The sequence below is a fragment of the Montipora capricornis genome, chromosome 3 (assembly GCF_036669925.1).
Source record: "Montipora capricornis isolate CH-2021 chromosome 3, ASM3666992v2, whole genome shotgun sequence".
NCBI classification, from domain to species: domain Eukaryota; kingdom Metazoa; phylum Cnidaria; class Anthozoa; order Scleractinia; family Acroporidae; genus Montipora; species Montipora capricornis.
In genome coordinates, this window is record NC_090885.1 from 42,854,905 (window position 1) to 42,873,703 (window position 18,799).

At 40.3% G+C, this 18,799-nt stretch overlaps 2 protein-coding genes across 4 annotated transcripts in view; both read right to left on the minus strand.

Moving 5' to 3' along the window:
• Positions 1–1,112: 1,112 nt before the first annotated feature.
• On the minus strand, positions 1,113–2,919 carry LOC138043213 (uncharacterized). Its single transcript, XM_068889369.1, has one exon. The coding sequence runs from the start codon at positions 2,637–2,639 to the stop codon at positions 1,518–1,520; it is 1,122 nt and encodes a 373-aa protein (XP_068745470.1). The 5' UTR covers positions 2,640–2,919; the 3' UTR covers positions 1,113–1,517.
• Positions 2,920–6,472: 3,553 nt separating this feature from the next.
• Positions 6,473–18,799, minus strand: part of LOC138043215 (copper homeostasis protein cutC homolog) — an 18,496-nt gene continuing 6,169 nt past the window's right edge. For all 3 annotated transcript variants that reach the window (XM_068889374.1, XM_068889372.1, XM_068889373.1), the window contains 3 exons: positions 14,397–14,530; positions 11,773–11,800; positions 6,473–9,176 (listed from right to left, as the gene is read on the minus strand). In XM_068889374.1, coding sequence (XP_068745475.1) covers positions 8,956–9,176; positions 11,773–11,800; positions 14,397–14,530 — 383 coding nt within the window. In that variant the 3' untranslated portion in view covers positions 6,473–8,955. The remainder of the gene's footprint in view (positions 9,177–11,772; positions 11,801–14,396; positions 14,531–18,799) is intronic.

The following is an 18,799-nucleotide window of genomic DNA, read 5'->3' on the forward strand; positions in this document are numbered from 1 at the left end:
ACTCACACCGGCGCGAGTTCACCCCGGGTGCCGCACCGGAGCAAAAAGTTCGTTCCGGCGCGAAATCTCGCAACGGTATCATGTAAACGAGGAACGACCATTCGTTCCGGTGTGAAATCTACCTCTCGGTGAGCTGGAACGGGTAGCGCATGCGTGTTTTTCTCAGTAAATACATATATTTGCAATTTGGATTCACGACTGTATTTTATCAACATGTGGTGTCCATTCATGTAAACGCGGTACAAAATCAAAACGTCACCCCGCTGTGAAACTCGCGCCGATGCGAGTTTTCTCATGTTAACACCCCCTTAAATTTGGTTCTTTCACGTCGTTATTTTGGAGAGCACGGCACAGAACCGTACAAAAATGTGTGCAGCTCGTGCAGCTTTAAAGTGTTGTCGTTGCTGTAGCTATCACAGTGTCTTAACTCATCACTGTTGTGGAAGAAGCTTAATCTGCCAACAGCAGCCTCCTGACTTATGCACTCAGTAGAGTTGAACAGCTCGAATTCCGTCCATCATAATGTGCTTTTCAGAAGAGTGATAAAGGATCTTGTCGACAATTAACGGATGAATGAGCTCTTTGTACACCGAAGAAAAGACATAGTTTTCATACTCGCTATCTCACAGAAATCACTTACTCAAGCTTGCTCTTTCTAGTCATCCCCTGTCATTTCACTTTCACATTGAGTAAGAAAAAAACTGACAAGGCTCGTCAGATAAGACCAACAGAGAGATAATTTATCAAATAAACCAGTCATGACCTTTTGCGCTAATTTAACTCTTAATGGCTTTCTTGATGGCTTTGTAATAGCACATAAATTCCAAAATCAATTTTGCCTGCTGCGGCGTTCTTTAGATTCCTCACAATTGTGGGATTTTATTTTATTTAATAGCAGCGTTTGCCCAGCTTGATCTTTTCCCTGTACGTGTATTTGTAGACTGCACTGAGTAAGTTAACTGCCTGGCGATTGCATGTCGTTCACTGTTTAAAACAATGGTGTTGTGTTTCTTATAAACTCATTAGCAGGTCTTCTTTAATGCTAACTTCGCAAGACCACACAAACGGTACTATGATAAGCGCTTTCCCGATCACAAAATCCGGATACCATGTAAGTTAAATGATGTAATTTTTTGAAATTCTTGTAAATACCAAAATGAAATCGAGATGTTTCTTAAGACGCTTATTGCAAGATTATAATGACAAATCTCTTTCGGTTTATAAATATTTAGAATGACGCTGATAGTTTGAACACCATAGTGGTTGCACGGCTCATTGCCCCTTTCGTGGTTAGAATTGCTAAGAAACAAATTGAAGAAAAATCCCAAAAATAAAATCAGCGAACGAGCTGTAACATCATGTTGCGCAAAATCATATGTACTTCAAAGCTTGTTTTATTGGAACTTGTTGAGAAGTAAATTATTAAATAAAATTAGGATTCCTTTAAAATTAGTTGTATTTAAAAATAATAAAGAAGTTAACTGAGTTTGGAATAAGTGTAGACAAAATAAAGGAAATTAAACATATATCTCCACTGATCGGACGAACTTTGTTGCAACTTGCTGTACTTGGTTGTATTCCTGAATTCTTGCTTGTGCGTACTCTCCAAAATCTGCCCCAGCTTCAATCAGCAATATGGCGCATTTCCAGTTTCCTCTTGTGACTGCTGCATGCAGAGGACCCCAGCCATAAGTGTCTTTGACGTTCACATCAGCTCCATTTTGAAGAAGGAGCTGAACACATTTTAAATCTGCATTAGCCGCTGCAATATGCAGTAATGATTGACCGTTTGGTGTTTGATAATTCACGTCTGGTTCTTGCTCTTCCATAATTGCTTTAGCTTCATCACAAGCTCTTTCTGTAATAGCTGAAAAAAGTAATGTTATAGGACTAAAAGAGATGCGTTTTCGAGTTCGAGGGCTCTTTGTATTGAAAATACCAGAGTCGTGTGAATCACCAGACTCGCAGGAACTCAAGCTTGAGCTGTCCCGAAATTTGATATGATTGCTTGCATTCTTCGCAGAAACTTTCCTTTTACGGAATATATTAATGGGAAAACTGTGTCGCAAGTAAAGTATTACCTTCATCAACATCACCACTCTCCTCAAAAATGCGTTGTCCACATCTATTGCATCAATGTTGTTATTCAACGATGCACGATCTTTATGTGCTATACCTTGCTTAAAGATCCTATTTTCCGAATATGTTGAAGTCGCATTTTGCGATCTCAAGTCCGATGTATCCGAATATTGCGAATACGCAGAATCCGATGAGGAATCACACGTTTCTGTGGTGTCGAAACTGTGAAAGTACGATGGCCATACTGCTGCGTGTTTGTGGTTTTCGGGGGCTAAGTGACCGCTTGTTGACCGGCCATTTTCCTCTTCGGCTCTGCGAGATTCCACCAGGGGTTTCTCCACGGCTTTTCGTAAATTTCCTCGCAACTTTGAAGATAAATTTAAAGAGTCGAACACCCGTTCTATGACTGAAGCAGGTCGATGCTTAGGCACTTTGTCCAGCATAAACGTATTTTTGTCATCAGTGTTTGTAGCAGCGCCTGATTTCAATTTTTTTTCATCAACCAACGAGGTGAAACAAAGACACGTTGCATCATGAGGAGAAAGTTTCTCACTTGTCATTTTGGCACATCTTGAAAATGGAGTTTTTAAAGCGAAGCACAAGTATTGCCCACCATTATTAACAAACCCGTCTTGGTGGATAAGAGCATAAAAGTAAACTAGAAATGACGTGAATACCTTCCTCGCGATCAAGTGTACGACAAAAATCGAAATCACGTGCGATGATAGTGATGCGTCAGACTGAGTAGGTTTTATCTGACAGATTCCTGCAAACTGTCACTGTACATGCAATTGGAAACGTACTCAGTTCAAATTAATATTTATAAAAGTGCTTTATACATCTGCCGCATAAGCAATCTTAATTTTGAAGCGGTTTACATGGCTACGTTCCCATTGTTCCTTTTGTAGTCTTCTTTCCAAAGCGATTTATTAAATACGTCATCAAAAAGTTCGCAAGTCAATAAAACTGTGAAAACGTAGTATAAATCGTTTGAACAAAAAAAAATTCAGAAATCCTAGCTAAACTCGATGTTCCTTAGAGAACGTTTCAGACAATTCTGAATATTTAACATGACGGTTGTAAAACAGAACTTAATCACAAGAAAAGAAGTTATGCAAGTCGTTCAGAAACGTAAAAAAGCTTTAAAGGATTCTAAAATCTTTGTTTTTATTGCTGACGGAAAGACAAAATGCTTCTAACACACGTCATATACATAATGTCAACAAACCGAAACCACTCAAAAAGCAAATCTACTTTTCCGAAACTGATTAAGACTTCTTAATTATCAATTTTCAGTTTACATGAACTCTTGCAGCTCAAATTACAAGGCACGTTTTATTTCAGAGATGCATATCGCGGCGATAACTTTGTTTTTCATTCCATACTACGATCCTTTCGATAAATAGTGACAAGCCTGTGGAACGCAAAGTTAATGATCGAGAAAATTTCCTAGGTCAACAGACAATCATTTTAGGTTTATTTACAAAATAGCTTCAGAAAAACAAATGGTGATAGTTCAACCATGACATTTTCCATTTTGGCCCGACGCAGATAGAAAATACCAATTATACCACAAATGTCTATGTGTTGCGACAGTTACTGCATTGCACTTGTCCGATTCAAAACACCTGTGTACAAATGAACAAACGTACCATCCCAGATAACACAATAGGCGAAGTGATATTTGATTATACTTGTATTTCATGACACATAAATTAGGTCCAACTCTTGATCCACTCAATTAATTCAAGTGAGGCGATTTAATACTACTTTTGACGCCTTTGAGGTTTTTCCTGTTATGGTTACAAGGACATTTCGGTTTAGAAGAAAATCAATGTAAATTAACAAGCCGACCATCGGCTGTTGCTTAGTGTTGCGTCTAACATTTTGGCTGTTCTGTTTCCATTCAAGTGTTTCCTAGACAATGTTTCGGCCATGAAGTATTTCATTAGTATTTACTTCCTTTGTTTTCAAGCTATTAAGTAACATATCACTATTAAAGCCCGGGGGTAATTTGACGTTTAAAAGTCGTTTGCAATCCGTTCTAGCAAAACAGAGGCTCTTTATCGATCGTAAAAGTACGCAAACGCGGAATACTAGAAAAGAACAGTTTATAAAAGGAGATTTAAGGCAGAAGGAGTGAAACCACATTGTGCATGAGTTGAATTATTTGCCTTTGTGAAGGCGATCTGCTCAAATTAATAACTCTCTGCCTTGAGGCGGGCAATATCAGAGCAACTTCCTGCTTTCGCTGCATGTATTTTGTTTTGACGCGAACTATCGACGAAGACACGTCTCATGGTGAAGATATTGATTATCTCAACAACAAAAAAGCGCTTCTTGACAGGAGATGTTGCGTTCCCAATTCCATCTACATGTCCATCTACACAATTGTTTTTATGTTTTCTTACAGTCTAAAGTGTCTACGATAAGATTGGAGTCCTTAAAATGATGTGTTTTTCCGCTCTTGTCATCTGATTTGCGCGGGGCCTGGAATCTAGTTGTTTCTCGTGACGTTATTACAATTAACCGCCCGCGAGATATCTGAAAAAGAATCCCCACTAGAATTGTTCTATCACCTAAGCATATCGTTTATGCGGTTAACACCTATTCAGGACACCATAATTCCCACTTGCAAATCTATAACCCATGTATTTCTGCTGATCAAGTTGCCACAGAAACTCGCGGGAGACAAAGGCCATTTTTGCAAAATTGCGTCATCAGTTTGTTTTACCATCGTATGGCACAGATGATAGTGACGTCACTTGTTGGAACCTTTGAATAACAAGAAGGTTTTTTAAACAGACGTCTTCCTATTAAAAAGCAACGTTTTCCAGTGCTAGTAGTTGTTGTTATACAGGACTGACAAGCAGATGGGATAGATGATGCAACATCTATTTAAGGAAAAGCAATATCATTTTACAACAGCTACACTGATTGACAATTATCATTAATTCGTGATTTGCTCGGAATTGACTATTATTGTTAATAAAGAAGACTGAAAGCTTGATATGGATTATGGAAAATGGTCATATAAGAAAAACAATCTCGTACCGAGAGTCCTCGGGCTTTTTGGTCAGCGGGTGAACGCCGGAAAGACTCAGGGATAACGGACTTGAACTATTTTTTGATTGGTCGCTTGCATAACAATGGCAGTTTGAATTATGTCTAATACCGTACGGGAATTTTCCCACGCTGCTAAAAACTGATTACTGTTACTGTTGCAAAAGTACCGTGGGAAAACATTATATCAGTCTCTATGAGGAGAAATCCGTGGAAGAAGGTCTTGTCAAAGCCATTCAGAATTACGTTTCCACAAACATTTGTCGATTGTGTTGCTTGCACGATGGTGTTCTGAACAATGGAATGCACGCTGAAGCACTAAAAATACACTTACCGAAACCGTCAGAAGTTTTATCTTCCCTCTCTCTTACAGCAAGCCAATGATCATTTCTCCAGTTTCTTTTCTGGTGTGTAGGGCTAAAATTCTTGAGCTTTGAAGCAAGCAACCTTGGACGTTCCTGTCGGTGTAGGTTGGATCAGTGGCTTGATCTGATCGGCGTAATACAAGTTGAGAAGCTAAATATTTTGAGCTGGCTCGCCGAAATATAGCACACCATTAAAATCAAATCTACGTTTTATCGGCTCTTGCGCAATATATTTAGCTTCTACAATTTTTGTTTCTCGAACACTTTCAATCCGCCATTTCTACGGTTTACTGTTTTCTCTTTTCTGTTTCCGTTTAAACCCAAGCATGCGCAATAAGATCGGAACCCACGTTTTCTGGGAAAATGGAGTCCATTATCCCAGTCTTTCCGGGCGCTCACCCGCTGACCAAAAAGTCCGAGGACTCTGGGTACGAGATTGAAAGTAAACCCAAGTGTATGGACATTGGACTCGAACCCGGGAATATTGATTAACCCGTCACATAACCACTTGACCACCACACCCCTAGCTGCTCAGGGACAATATTTTAAACACTATTTGATAGTGCCGTATTATCACTCGGCAAAAAACAATATTCTTGGTTTTAATCCACGTGACGAGACCACCATGTTGGTGTACAAAACAATCGAAAATAGTTCCACACGTTTTGTATAATAATAGAGCCAAATTCCCGAAAGATATTTTACTGCATTGTTCTGTACACCTACATGGCCGCCGTGACATCAGATGAAAAACCTCAATTAAACACTGCACAAGGTCGGTTTCCAAACTTCACGACAAAGCTAAACATTTTAAAGTCAAATCTTAGGCCTAAATTATTAATCTAGCTTAGGCCCAATTACTCTTCAGCAGCGATATTCTATCAGAATGCGGCATCTTGATCTTCAGTGGTGAAGCGGAAAGAAGCGGTTCCTATAGAGTAGAGACTCCCGGTTCATATCCAATCCAAGAACATGATTTTTTTATTTACTTATTTTCTCTGCTACCACAAATCCTGGGATACAGTGATAAAGAATTATTTAACACCCGCAAACAAACAAACAAACAAACACAAATCCAGTGTAAATGACATTTAAGTAACTTCTGGGAATGTAGGAAGCTAGAACTTCTATTATAATAGCAATTTCACCTGGTTTTTGTTTTTCACTACCTTTGAATTCTTCACAAAATGTAACCATTATATTGTATTTTTGCTTATAACCTTCAACGTTGTCAAGTAAGGGCGAGCAGAGCATTCTCTGTCTCGTCTATTGTATATATGCAAATAAAACAAAAAAAAAAAAAGGATCATGTTGGATGGGCTTGATCTCCGCCTCTCTCTCGAGTCCAGGCTTCGCTCCTCCCCGAGAGAGGGGGAGCGCGGGCTTTTTTCCCGAAACAGCGCCTTGTAATCAAGCCCATTGCACTTTGCACTCAGCGAGTTTGACAATATTACACACCCTTCTACTGTAAATCTAAGAACTATTGACTTTAAAATAAATTCCAAAGTCGAACTTGGGCAGTTTTAATCTTGCTTTGATAAGAAGCAAATCCACCTGCGGATTAGCCGTCTCATTCAATAGATTTCATCATGATTGACCCCATTCCTTGTCATGGAGCAAATCTGGAGTGTTTGTGAAAACAAAAACAATACATGCTATTTTATGATACAAAAGGCTGAAATGGCTTTTTTGCGAGAGACTTAGTTTTTCTGTTCGTGTAAACTGATCGACATTTCAAGGGCGAGTTAAAATGTCGTTTGCAGATGGTAATGAACACAGTAGAAGGGGGTTGAGTACCACGTTTACCTGGAGAATGTGGTGATGGATAAAGAAAATCGATATCTTTTCGTCGAAACTATCATTAAGGACTCTTTCGTCTTGTCAATCTTTCGTGACGTTCCAACAAATAACAAAAAGCAATGTCATTCGTTTGGTGAGGGTGCTTTGGTCTTACAAGCTACGAGAATAGAGAGTAACTGCCAACAACACTCACCCTAATCCCAATATCCAAAATTTACTGGTGCAACTGGGTCCAATAACCTTCAGTAAAAAAAGTCGGAGATGATCATTTTAAACGATCTAATTGAGATTTCGAGAATCCGTAATCCTGACAAAAAAAAAAAGTTCACTCAGACCCAAAAGAATCCTTTTATGAGGTAAAGACTGGATTATTGTCACGAATACAAAATAATTACTTCCAAACAGGTAAAATTCTCTTGGGAACTTTTAATAAGACAGTTCGGAGTTCCAAAAAAACACGTGCGCGCGCGCGCGCGCGTCGGGATAAAATCAAGCATATATCAAAAATACAAAAGATTTTGAAAGCAAATTTCTGTAAACAATTTCCATAACAAAAGATGCTTGTTTTTATCCCGACGCGCGCACGTAATTTTTTGAAACTCCGAGCTTTTATATACTTTTGTCACCTATGTCTAGAATGCACCTAATTAGTTAGATGCAGGTCCAATTTTGACATCCAGCACGAAGTGTCCCTTTAGTCTAAGCCTTTGCTGGATACCCATTTCCAACAATAAAGTAAGGGTATGGCGATGTTTCTCGTGACGTTATTAATATGCCAACCAGAACCTAATTGGCTATTGAAACAATCACTTCTTTTGTTCCGTGGTTGGCAAATTTGAATATCAAAACATATGATCAAAAGAAATGTCACGTCAATGTTTGTAAACAAGAAACATCGCTATAGCTTAGCGCTATTTTTAGCTTAGGGTAAATGCAGTTGCTTATCCTTGAGGAGCAGTATTTGGCGACACCTTGTGACGTTACTTGTCAGTATTCCGATACACAAGTGATTGTTGAAGTTGGGGAGAAGAGCAAGGGGACACTTCGTGACGCTTATTTAAACTGGGCATCCAATCTTTTGTAGACTTCATAAAAGTGCATTGGAGTTTTGATACAGAAAATACGGTTAAGAAATTTTGCTATCATTTTAACATCTTATGTAATACCTCCGAAGCCTTGCATGTTATCATTCAAATAATCTAGAGCTCCTATAAAGTTGATGATAGAGTTTTGCGTACCGGTATATATAGGAATGTATGTATATTTGAATTCTGAAAATAATTAGAATCTACTTATATATCTGGCAAAACAATTTACCTAAATTAAATACATTATTCTTGAGCTTTCAAATGCTTAAATATACAATTCATCTTCATTGTTTCACCACCATTGTCATCGTTACATTAAAATTAAGAAGCCGAACTTTTTGTATATATATTTTTTAACTAGAAGCCCTCACCGTGGATCAGCATAGTCGCCAAGTGGTAACAGTTCGGTTTAGATTTCCTCATGAAGACTCTCAGAGCAATCCCTTTCCTCAAAATTTGAAATTATTCATGAATATCTATCATTTGTGCTGCAACTTAATCTCGCATTGTCTAACTTCAATTGACTGCCGATTAACGTCACCACAAACTCATTCCTGCTGTCAACCTAACACTGATCTTGCTACGAATACAAAGTTTTTCACTTTCTCGTAACTTGCAACTTTGTTGACAAATTCAGGTGGACTAAGACTTGAACCCATGGAAGTGTTGGTGTTTCTGTAACTCATTGAGGATGATAAAGAGGCCCGCGCTGAACAATGAAATTCCTTAGCACCACTTCCTCGTAAAATACGCTCCAGGTTGCGTTCAGTTATTCCTCCACCTTAAAGAAATTACAAAAAAAAAACGTAACCAACCGAAAAAAACATTTTGGTTCACTTTGGATATTAAATGGTCCGCGAATTTCAGAAAAAAGGGAGTATTTTAATAGTTATTTTTTCGATGAGCACTTGGGCTATAAGCAACATCGAAAACTGAAGGAAAGAAGTATAAGTGCGATCAGCTTTGGTTCTCTTAACGGCAGGAGTCTTCTGTGAAAAAGGATGGATTTTGGGTTAACGAATAAAACATTTTCATCTGTGTCATTCTTATAATTAAGGCCCACTAATAAAACAAGCTAGACAGCACAAAGAGAAAAATTATCCTCGTACCTATCTGGACGATTTATGCAATCGTCTCTTGTAGACACCTGAACAATTCAGGTAGTTCCAATGGGATTCGAACCAATGACCTATGCAATGCCGGAGCGATGATCTACCAAGAAAGAGGGTCCCCAATAGGATTCTTCCATCCCGCCATCCCGACCAAGATTTTCCCTTTATCCCGAAATCCCAAACGTTTTTATCGGTCATTACATCAGAGCATGATGTCCAAACCTTGTCGTCAATAGACCCATATCAATCAATGTCGAAGCAAACCTCTCATTCAGTGTGAGGTTAGACGGGCAAAGACAATGCAAAGACAAAGCCTTTAAGGTGCTGAGACACGGGGGGCCATGTTGCGGGGACATGTTGCAGGGACATGTTGTAGCGACAAAAAACTTGTGTTTTGCGCACTGAGGTGACATGTAGCAGGGAAGTGTGGCAGGGACACGTAGCGGGGTCAAAATCACAACATGTGCACTCACATGAAAATGTTGCGGGTACATTTCCCAGAGATATGTGAGGTTGAACAAGTTAAACTTTATGGGACACGTCGCAGGGACAAAATCACCCCAAAATTGGTGTTGCACAATTATAAAAGTATCAGCTGACACGAGAGGACATGTCGCTGCAACATATCCCTGGCACGTGTACCCGGCAACATTTTCATGTGTGTGCACATGTTGTGATTTTGTCCCTGCTACATGTCTCCTCACTGTGCACTACACAACTTTTTTGTCGCTGCAACATGACCCCTCGTGTCTCAGCACCTTTATTCCCCACGGACTCCAAAATGGCCGCCGAGTAATAAAGGTGAATTACAACTACAGTTGATTTAGAATACGCCTTGTTAGTCATTTCAACCAACCTTCATGATCCAGTTGACCTTAAAGTCCCTATGACGATTATTTTTTTTAACCGTTTTTTAACTTTTCGTTTAAATATCTGTCAGTCTGTGGAGTGTAGTACTTCAAAAGATTTTCCTTCATAGTGTATCTGTTGCCGGTAAAATCCGTTCTCAGGTTGAATCCGTTTTTACCAAAGCTGAATATGCACTCTCCCTAATCAGCCCCCTATTAAAGGATTGAAAACTCCTATACATTCCCTCAAGCTCTGTCTTTCCCATCTCAACACATCTTCATGTTTCGCATCATCTTATCGGTTTCTGTATTCAATTGTCCATTCAGTCTCAACATTTCAACATAGTAAGGAAACAAAGAAGTGCACTATGTACTTGCCGTTACTCGAACTTGGACCCTCCCAGATCTATAGTCCTAGGTCTACACCACTACACTACAACGACGGACGCGCTCAACGCAACACAGTTTGCTCATTTGCAAGTTTGCCAAATGGCGTCAGCCACGCCGCCCGGTAACTTGCAGCTCGAGACCAAACATAGCCAGACACTGTTGCTTAAGACATAGAAGCAAAATACAATACAAGAGGAGCTTGTGACACCAAAAAAGTATTGCTACACGATCGTAATACGTTTTTTATCCTTGTTCCGCTCATTTTGCAAAAGGGATAATTTTAAGAACAAATCGCATAATTTGGAAAAACGAGCATAATTTGGGCAAAAAATGGACATTATGCTACTTTTACTAGCACAATCAATAAAAGGCTACAGTCGTGAAACTGAAAGGCTAAAACACGCGCAAGGGAGTGTGGGACTGTCACTCTCGTACACTTAAATTTCCGGTCGTTTCCGACGTTGCCGATGGCGAAAGTTGTGTTTATTTTTAATTTTTGGCCGTCAGAAATCCCGAATCTCGGGGCTTCAAAGTGACGATTTCCCGGATCCCGCTTCGCATTAACGCTAAATCCCGCGTGTACCGTCCATAAATGCAATCCCGAATCCCGCGCCCATATTTCTTTAGAATCCCGAATCTCAGACTCCTAAAAACCCTATTGGGGACCCTTTACCAACTGAGCTTTGAAGCCACACAGTTGGGAGCAGGCCAGTTTGTTGGGTTCATATGTTCACGTATAAAAGGACTCGATGAAAGAAATGTATATATTCGTAAGTGCGGGGATAAACGAAAGAGAGAAATGATATTCGCACATACACTGTACATTCCTTTCAGGGTAGATAGAAGTCGTTATCGGCTGTTCCACAGACACGCTAAAAAGAAGTGTAATTACAGAGATTGATAGATTTGATAGTAAAACTGTTAAACTGCATTAAGTGGGACAGTATGTTACTGTATTAAACAGTAAGTAAAGTGGCTGGATTAAATATTAAACTGGACAAATTGATAATACGTCAATATAACTCACCCGGTACAATAATAATCCTTTCTTTTGCCTGGGGAAACAAGAAATACACAGACATATATAACGGCCATTTTATAACGGCTATGTCGTTAACACCTGAACTTATTTTGAAATCGAGGATAATGCCAGAGATTTTGTCTCTGTCCTTGTGTGGGCACATTTCTATTACTTATAAGGATCAGGGGCCCGTTTCTCGAAAGTCCCGAAAAGTTTTCGGGCCCGAAAAGCCATTTGTGAAATTGCCAACCGCTTGTTTTAGAAAGCCGATCTTTTAACATGTTTTCAAGGCAACAAAAAGAAAAATAACTGCGAAGTTTGGCGAATAAAATCCTCTCCGTTCTTGAGATACAAAGGGAACTGTGACACCCGAAAACGCCCCGTAAAGTTTCGGGACTTTTGAGAAACGGGCCCCAGGCCCGGGTTGCTCGAAGCATGGTTAGCGCTAAACAGCGTTTAACGCCATGGAAACCTATAGATTTTGATACCTCTTAACCAACGGTTAGCGCTAACTCGGCTTTGAGCAACCGGCTCCAGATGGCTTGCATTGGAATAACAGTAGCTCTTAATATTACACTCTAACAGATATATCTGCTGAAATATAAGTCCTAAGCGGCTAACGTTTGAAAAAAAAACGTATTCTTACTTGTTAACTCAGAAATGGTATATTTGACATTATTAAAAACTGGATCATTGGATAATGCAATGCCAGAGTTTTGATTGGCTAAACCATCATAGGTTATGAGCCATTATACCATGATCTACAAACACGGCAAGAATATGCGTGATTTTTCGGGCCTTTTTATTTTTATTGTAGTCTAGTTTTCTATATTTTGGGGGCGTTTTTATAATAAAACAATTATTCCACTCGCGCTTGTTGGATATAAGATGATTATACCCAACTCGGCGCTACGCGTCTCGTTGGCTATCTATCATCTCATATCCAACGCATGCTCATGGAATAATTGTTAAATAGTTATTAATCCATGAGCACGTGTTGTATATGAGATGGTAAATAGTCAACGAAGTGCGTTGCGCCGAGTTGGCTATAACCGGTCTGGTATCCAATACTGCAAGCGTAAATGGAATTTTTTTTTACCACAATTGCTTGTAATATCGCAATCTGATTGGCTAATTTGCCATTGTCGGTAAGAGTCTACACAACGCTGCTCGCGTCATTCATTTGGGAAATAAACCAATTAGATTGCGAGAAAGCTATCGACATCGCCTGCTCTTTCTTTGTGCCACGATCTTGGTCAAGCTCTGAAGTAAACTTAGCAAATCGAATGTGGTTCAGCGGAGTCTGTACTCTTATCGATTGTTGTGGACTCACTAGGCGCATCCGAGTGAGTCCACAGCAAATGTTGACCACTGTGATGACGAATATCGTTATCGACAAGAGTACAGACAACGCTGAACCACATTCGATTTGTTAAGTTTCCGGGAAAATTTCGCTTCCCGCACATATTTTTCAGCATGGCAACACTTGACGCAATCATTTTAGGGCATACGGTATATGAGCTAATTACGGAGATTGAATGAACCAATCAGAAAGCTAGAAACGAAACATCCACGGTCGAAATTTAATTTAATTTATCGCCTACCACGATTTGTTTGTTCGCTTAAATGCGAAGTTGTCACCCACGACCCGCTTTTGCGATCCAGCAAGCAACTATTTTTGCTCATTTGAGAGGGTTTCAATTTTATCTTTTAGCGGATAAATTATTGGAAAACTGAACAAAAACATTCAGGGTGAAACGGGCAGGTTTGTGTGTAAATTTTTATTTACCGAATTCGACTCGATCCGCGCGACGACGTTATCGAAAAAACAGTGTTTCTCCTCCAGACATTGTCAAAGCAAGAACGATCCTACTTAACTGATGTATTGAGTTCATGTTTAAAAAGGTGAACTCGTTGGTCATCTCAGAAGGCATCGATTTTATCACTTTTTATCAATGTTTTCAAACAGTCACGGTGAAACGGGAAGGTTTGCGTGTAGATTTTATTCAAGATAACTAATTAAGGCTGGTTTTCACTAGCGACGGAGTCGGAGTCGTAGTCGAAGTCGTAAGAGCGCTTATGACCTAGTGAAAATCAAAGATCGGAGTCGTAAGAGGAGTCATAAGCTCGACGGAATCGGAGTCAGAAGAATCAGAACGTTCCCATTTTCTTCCGACTCCGCTTATGACTCCGTCGCTTATGATCCAGTGAAAACTAGATTGTCGGAGTCGGAAGCAGAAGCGAAAGAACCAACCAATCACAATGCTTGGAATCGAGAATTGTAATTGGTTTATACTTCCGCTTCTGCTTCCGACTCCAAAAAGGCAGTTTTCACAGGATCATAAGTGACGGAGTCATAAGCGGAATCGGTGTTCTGCTTCCGACTCCGACTGATTGATTTTCACTAGATCCTATCGCTCTGCGCTTCTGATTACGACTCCGACTCCGTCGCTAGTGAAAACCAGCCTTAGTAGCAAAATCATTGTGAAAATTGATTAACTAAAACTTTTCCCTTCTTAAGATAAGGATGGAATTTTGACACCCGAAATTTTTCGGGACATTCTAGAAAAGGGCTACTAGATTCAACAATGACTGCCTCGTATGTAGTGGAGACGGACGTTGTAACTTACCTTCTCAATAAGATGGCCAATTGTTGGTAAACCCTCCAAGGCTGATGAGTCTTGACCACTTGTCAAAATACGATCGAAACCCAATTGAATTAGGATTTCTAGAGACATAAATGGATCCTTTAACATGTCGAATGCTGTGGAAAACAAGTCATGTCAAATATTTTACTTTTCATTCTAATTAAGTGTCAAATAATAACTGTTTACTTTCCTGGCCTGGGTTGCTCGAAGCATGGTTAGGGCTAACCAGCATGAAATACCATGGAAACCTATAGGTTTTGATATCTCTTAATCAATGGTTAGCGTTAACTAGGCTACGAGCAACTGGCCCCAGGGCCCGATTGTTCAAAAGCCGATTAACGCTAATCCCAGATTAAAAATTAACCAAAAAGTGTATTTCTCTACTTCCAAATACTGTTCAACGCTGATATTCAGCAAAACTTTACGTCAGACGAAGTCAATCTCGAAAAACAAAAATAAGCAAAACAACCTTTCACCGAAAAGTTGAAAACATGAAACAAGTTTACACTAATCCTGGATTAAGATAATCGGCTTTCAAACAACCGGACCCTGATCGCCAGAAAAGTCAGTAGCCATTTGCATTCAGTAAGGCTTTTGTTTGGTTAAATTCCTTCCAAGCCTCCAACTCTACATTGACTAAAAATACTTTCGATTCAAGCAATGCCTTCTACCTTTCTCTAAGATGTTTCTCGTTTCCCAAAGAGTATTTGGTTATAACCTCCCGTTTATCATAGAGCTAAAGTTTTTCGAGTTTCCAAAGTTCAGAGGTAGAGCATCGGAGCTTGCCACCGAAAAGCCAGAGGTACTTGGATTTTTTTTATCCAAGTATGCCCCTGTCATAGCAGGGAAATTCATCATTTTACGAAAGTCCCTTCCCCTTTCTAGTGCCTGCCATGCAGGCCAGATATGTCCAGGATTGACCCTAATTAGATGCACGCGGATTTCAAACTCCAATGCACTTTTATGAAGTCTACAAAAGATTGGATGCACGATTTCAATAAGTGTCACCAAGTGTCCCCTGGCTCTCAGTTTCCCCAACTTCAAGATCACTCGTGTCTCGGAATACAGACAATTAACGTCACAAAGTGTCCCCCAAATGCTGCTCCTCAACTAGGATAAACAGCTATTTCTCTGTCCTTTGTCTCGTGTTTCGTTCTGGTTCTCGAGTGTTTTGTTTCTGTTTCGGTTCTACGCTTCTGTTTGTTTTTGTCCGCCCTGTTTTACTTTTACCGCTTTGCTGGTTTGCCCTGCTTTGAACGTTTTGCCCCTTTTTATTTGTTGGCTTTGCGGGCTATTTTTTAAATTCATATGTTGTTTGCCCTGCTCTTAAGGTTTTTACCCCTCGTGTGGGCTTTGCGGGATATTTTTGGTTTGGTATATTATTCGCCCGGCTTCGTAACGTTTGCCCTCTTTTCGTGTGGGCTTTGCGGGCAGTTTTTATTTCGTATGTTCTTTGCCCTGCTGTTAACGTTTTGCCCTTTCTTTGTGGGCCTTGCGGGCTATAATTTGGTTTGGTTTGTTATTTGTCCTGCTTCTAACGTCTGCCCTCTTTTCACGTGGGCTTTGCGGGCAATTCTAATTTCATATGTTATTTTATTTCCCGTTGCGGGCTATATTTTGGTTTAGTATATTATTCGCCCTGCTTCTTAACGTTTGCCCTCTTTTCGTGTGGGCTTTGCGGGCAATTTTATCTTTGTATGTTCTTTGCCCTGCTGTTAACGGTTTGCCCCTGTTTTGGGCCTTGCGGGCTAAAATTTCCTTTGGTTTGCTAAACGTCTGCGCTCCTTTAATTAATGTGGGCTTTGCGGGTAATTCTTTTTTCGCATGTCGTTTGGTGTGCTGTTAACATTTTTCCCCATTCATTGGCTACGTCTTTGGGCTTGCGGGCTATTTTGTTTTGATTTTGTTTACCTTTTCGGTTTTTGTCACTTTATTCTTGTTTTCATATGCCATTCGCCTTACTTGGGCTTCATTAATTTATTTCCTAAATTTGCCTTTTGTTTGCTACGCCTTTCGTTTTTCCCTGTGGTATTTTTTGTTTATTTTCAACTTATCCGTCATGTTTTTCACCTTGCCCTTTATTTGGGTTATGCAGGCGGTTTCTCATTTGTTACCTTTGTTGCCCTGCTTCTTTCGTGCCATTTACATTTTAATGTCACAGGGTGTACGCTATGCCTTCTAGCTACTGTTTTGTCCCAGATTTTAATTTCTGCCGGCCCTGCGTTATCGTTCGCGAGCTTGTAGTCCCGCTTTTGCAAGCCTGCCTCTCGGTCGCAATCGTTTTCCTGGCTTGCAATCCTAGTCAGAGCTGTTACATTAAGTTGTGTTCTTATTTTTGCGTGTCTTATTCAAAATACGTTTGTTGGCTTTTCGTTCCTTTTCATCTTGCGTTTTCTCTATTGTCTTTGTATTAGCGCGGCTTACTCCTTTTTACGTTTTGCAACAGCGTATTAAAGCTCTCGAGAGTGCACAAGGCACCACCGTCGAGTCACTGATACAGAGAATATCATATTACGGTGGCAGAAGACCCGAGGACTTCGACAAATACGAAGCTCTTCGTTATGCTGAAGATTTGGCTTCTGTTGCAAAATCCTCCAGTGACCCCAAGGCCGCCAGTTATATTATCGCTTCGACTTTGAGAGAGAAGCTTCACGTCCTTGCTGAGCATTTTAAGGCGTACTTCCTCGCCTTGTTGGCCGACAAGGATTTTTCCCGTGTTACCGAAACGGTCTCGGAGATTGATAAGTCCTTCCAGCGGTTCATCCCATATCGCACACAGACGCGTAGGGGAAGATTGCCGTATCAGCAACCGTTTGTTCACCCCTATCAGCGGCCACCTCCGCGTGTTATTTGTTACAGATGTGGTGAACCAGGGCACAAGTCTCCCCAGTGTTGGAAACGCGCTCCTTCTCGTCAGCCTTCCTCTTCTGTCTCGGCTCAGCCGCGGCCTCCCCGTCCTTCAACATAGTTTTGTTGTATCATCTTGTGCAATAAAGTTTTTTTTTTCCTTTAGGCGAATTGTGCCTTGTTTATCCTTGTCTGCATGTCTCTTTGTTTCTTATCTCAGAATTACACCTGTTTACCTTTTTTTTTTCCTTTTAGTCTCCACTTTTACCGATTTTTTATTTGATATATTTTATATTGTCTATTTTTCTCATTCCCGTTTTCGTCTTCCCTCGGGTGACAGACATTCTCTAAGGGAACCTTATGTTCCTTCTCGGATTATCGGGGCTGACTTTGCCATTCCCTGGGCCTTACGTACTGTCGTCTGTTTTAGTTTTCCAAGATGCCTTTTTATGACTGAGAGAAGACTCCTAATTGTCTCTGTTAACTGTGCGCGTTGGGTAAATTATCAGAGATCACTCCTCACTGACAACGCCCATATTACACAAGAATTCGTTTCCTCGGTTATTGCAGGAGAAGCTTTTGCGGACGTCTCTCTTTTGGCTTCCCGTGACCCAAGTTCCTTTAGAGCGGGTGAACTCCATCGTCATATGGATCAAAAGGACAAGTTTTTATGGGACTTCGTTTCTGCCTTTCCTCATTCCTACTTTCTGTTTTGTGAGGACGGGGTTTTTAGTTTGGGGTTCTCGCTATGATGATGGGCATTTTCTTGCGTGGGTTTTGTGGTCTCCTCCATAGTGTTTTAGGGTTATTTTCGACACGAGACTGTTGGTGCCCATACTCAGCAATAGGTGTGAGGGAGACAGATGAGAATAGACAACTATTCTCAGCGGTCTCACCTCGCACGTATAAAAGGGGGAGAAAACAAAGGAAAGACGCTATTCTCTTGAAGCTGCTTGGTAGTTTAGATTTAACATGTAATTTGTTCTCTTTCGTTTCCTTTTACGCCTATCCTTCTCGCAGTCTCTTCTCTGTGGCTTTTTCCCACCCTACCCACCCTCGTTTTCTAGGTTTTTAGTCGACAGATCGAGACTGTTGGTGCCCATACTCAGCAACAGTTGTGAGCGAGACGGATGAGAATAGACAACTGCATTTACCCTAAGATAAAAGTAACGCTAACCTTTACCCTAATTATAGGCCCAATTCCAGACATCTATCTCTGGAGGTTGTCCACAATTTTCGAAAAGATTTTCCGGAAATTTCCGGATTTTTTGGCTAAATAGTAAGCAACCATTACTCCTGTTATTGTGATAATAGGCCACTTGCACTAAGAGGTCACGTGACCATTGCTTCCTTTAAACAATGAGTTGGAATCTTGCTGATGCAAAAAATTGACAGAGCACATAAAAATGAGCTTACACCCGAAATTTGAGAGGAAACGCATTTAAGGAAGATATTTTATGGCACTTTGATTTTTTCAACAAAGCAGTATGATTTGTATTGGCCGCCATGTTGGAGGGCATACTCTTGCCCTCCAATAT

Excerpts from the sequence above, each read along its gene's own strand:
- LOC138043213 (XM_068889369.1), bottom strand. The coding sequence starts at position 2,639 with ATGACAAGTGAGAAACTTTCTCCTCATGATGCAACGTGTCTTTGTTTC.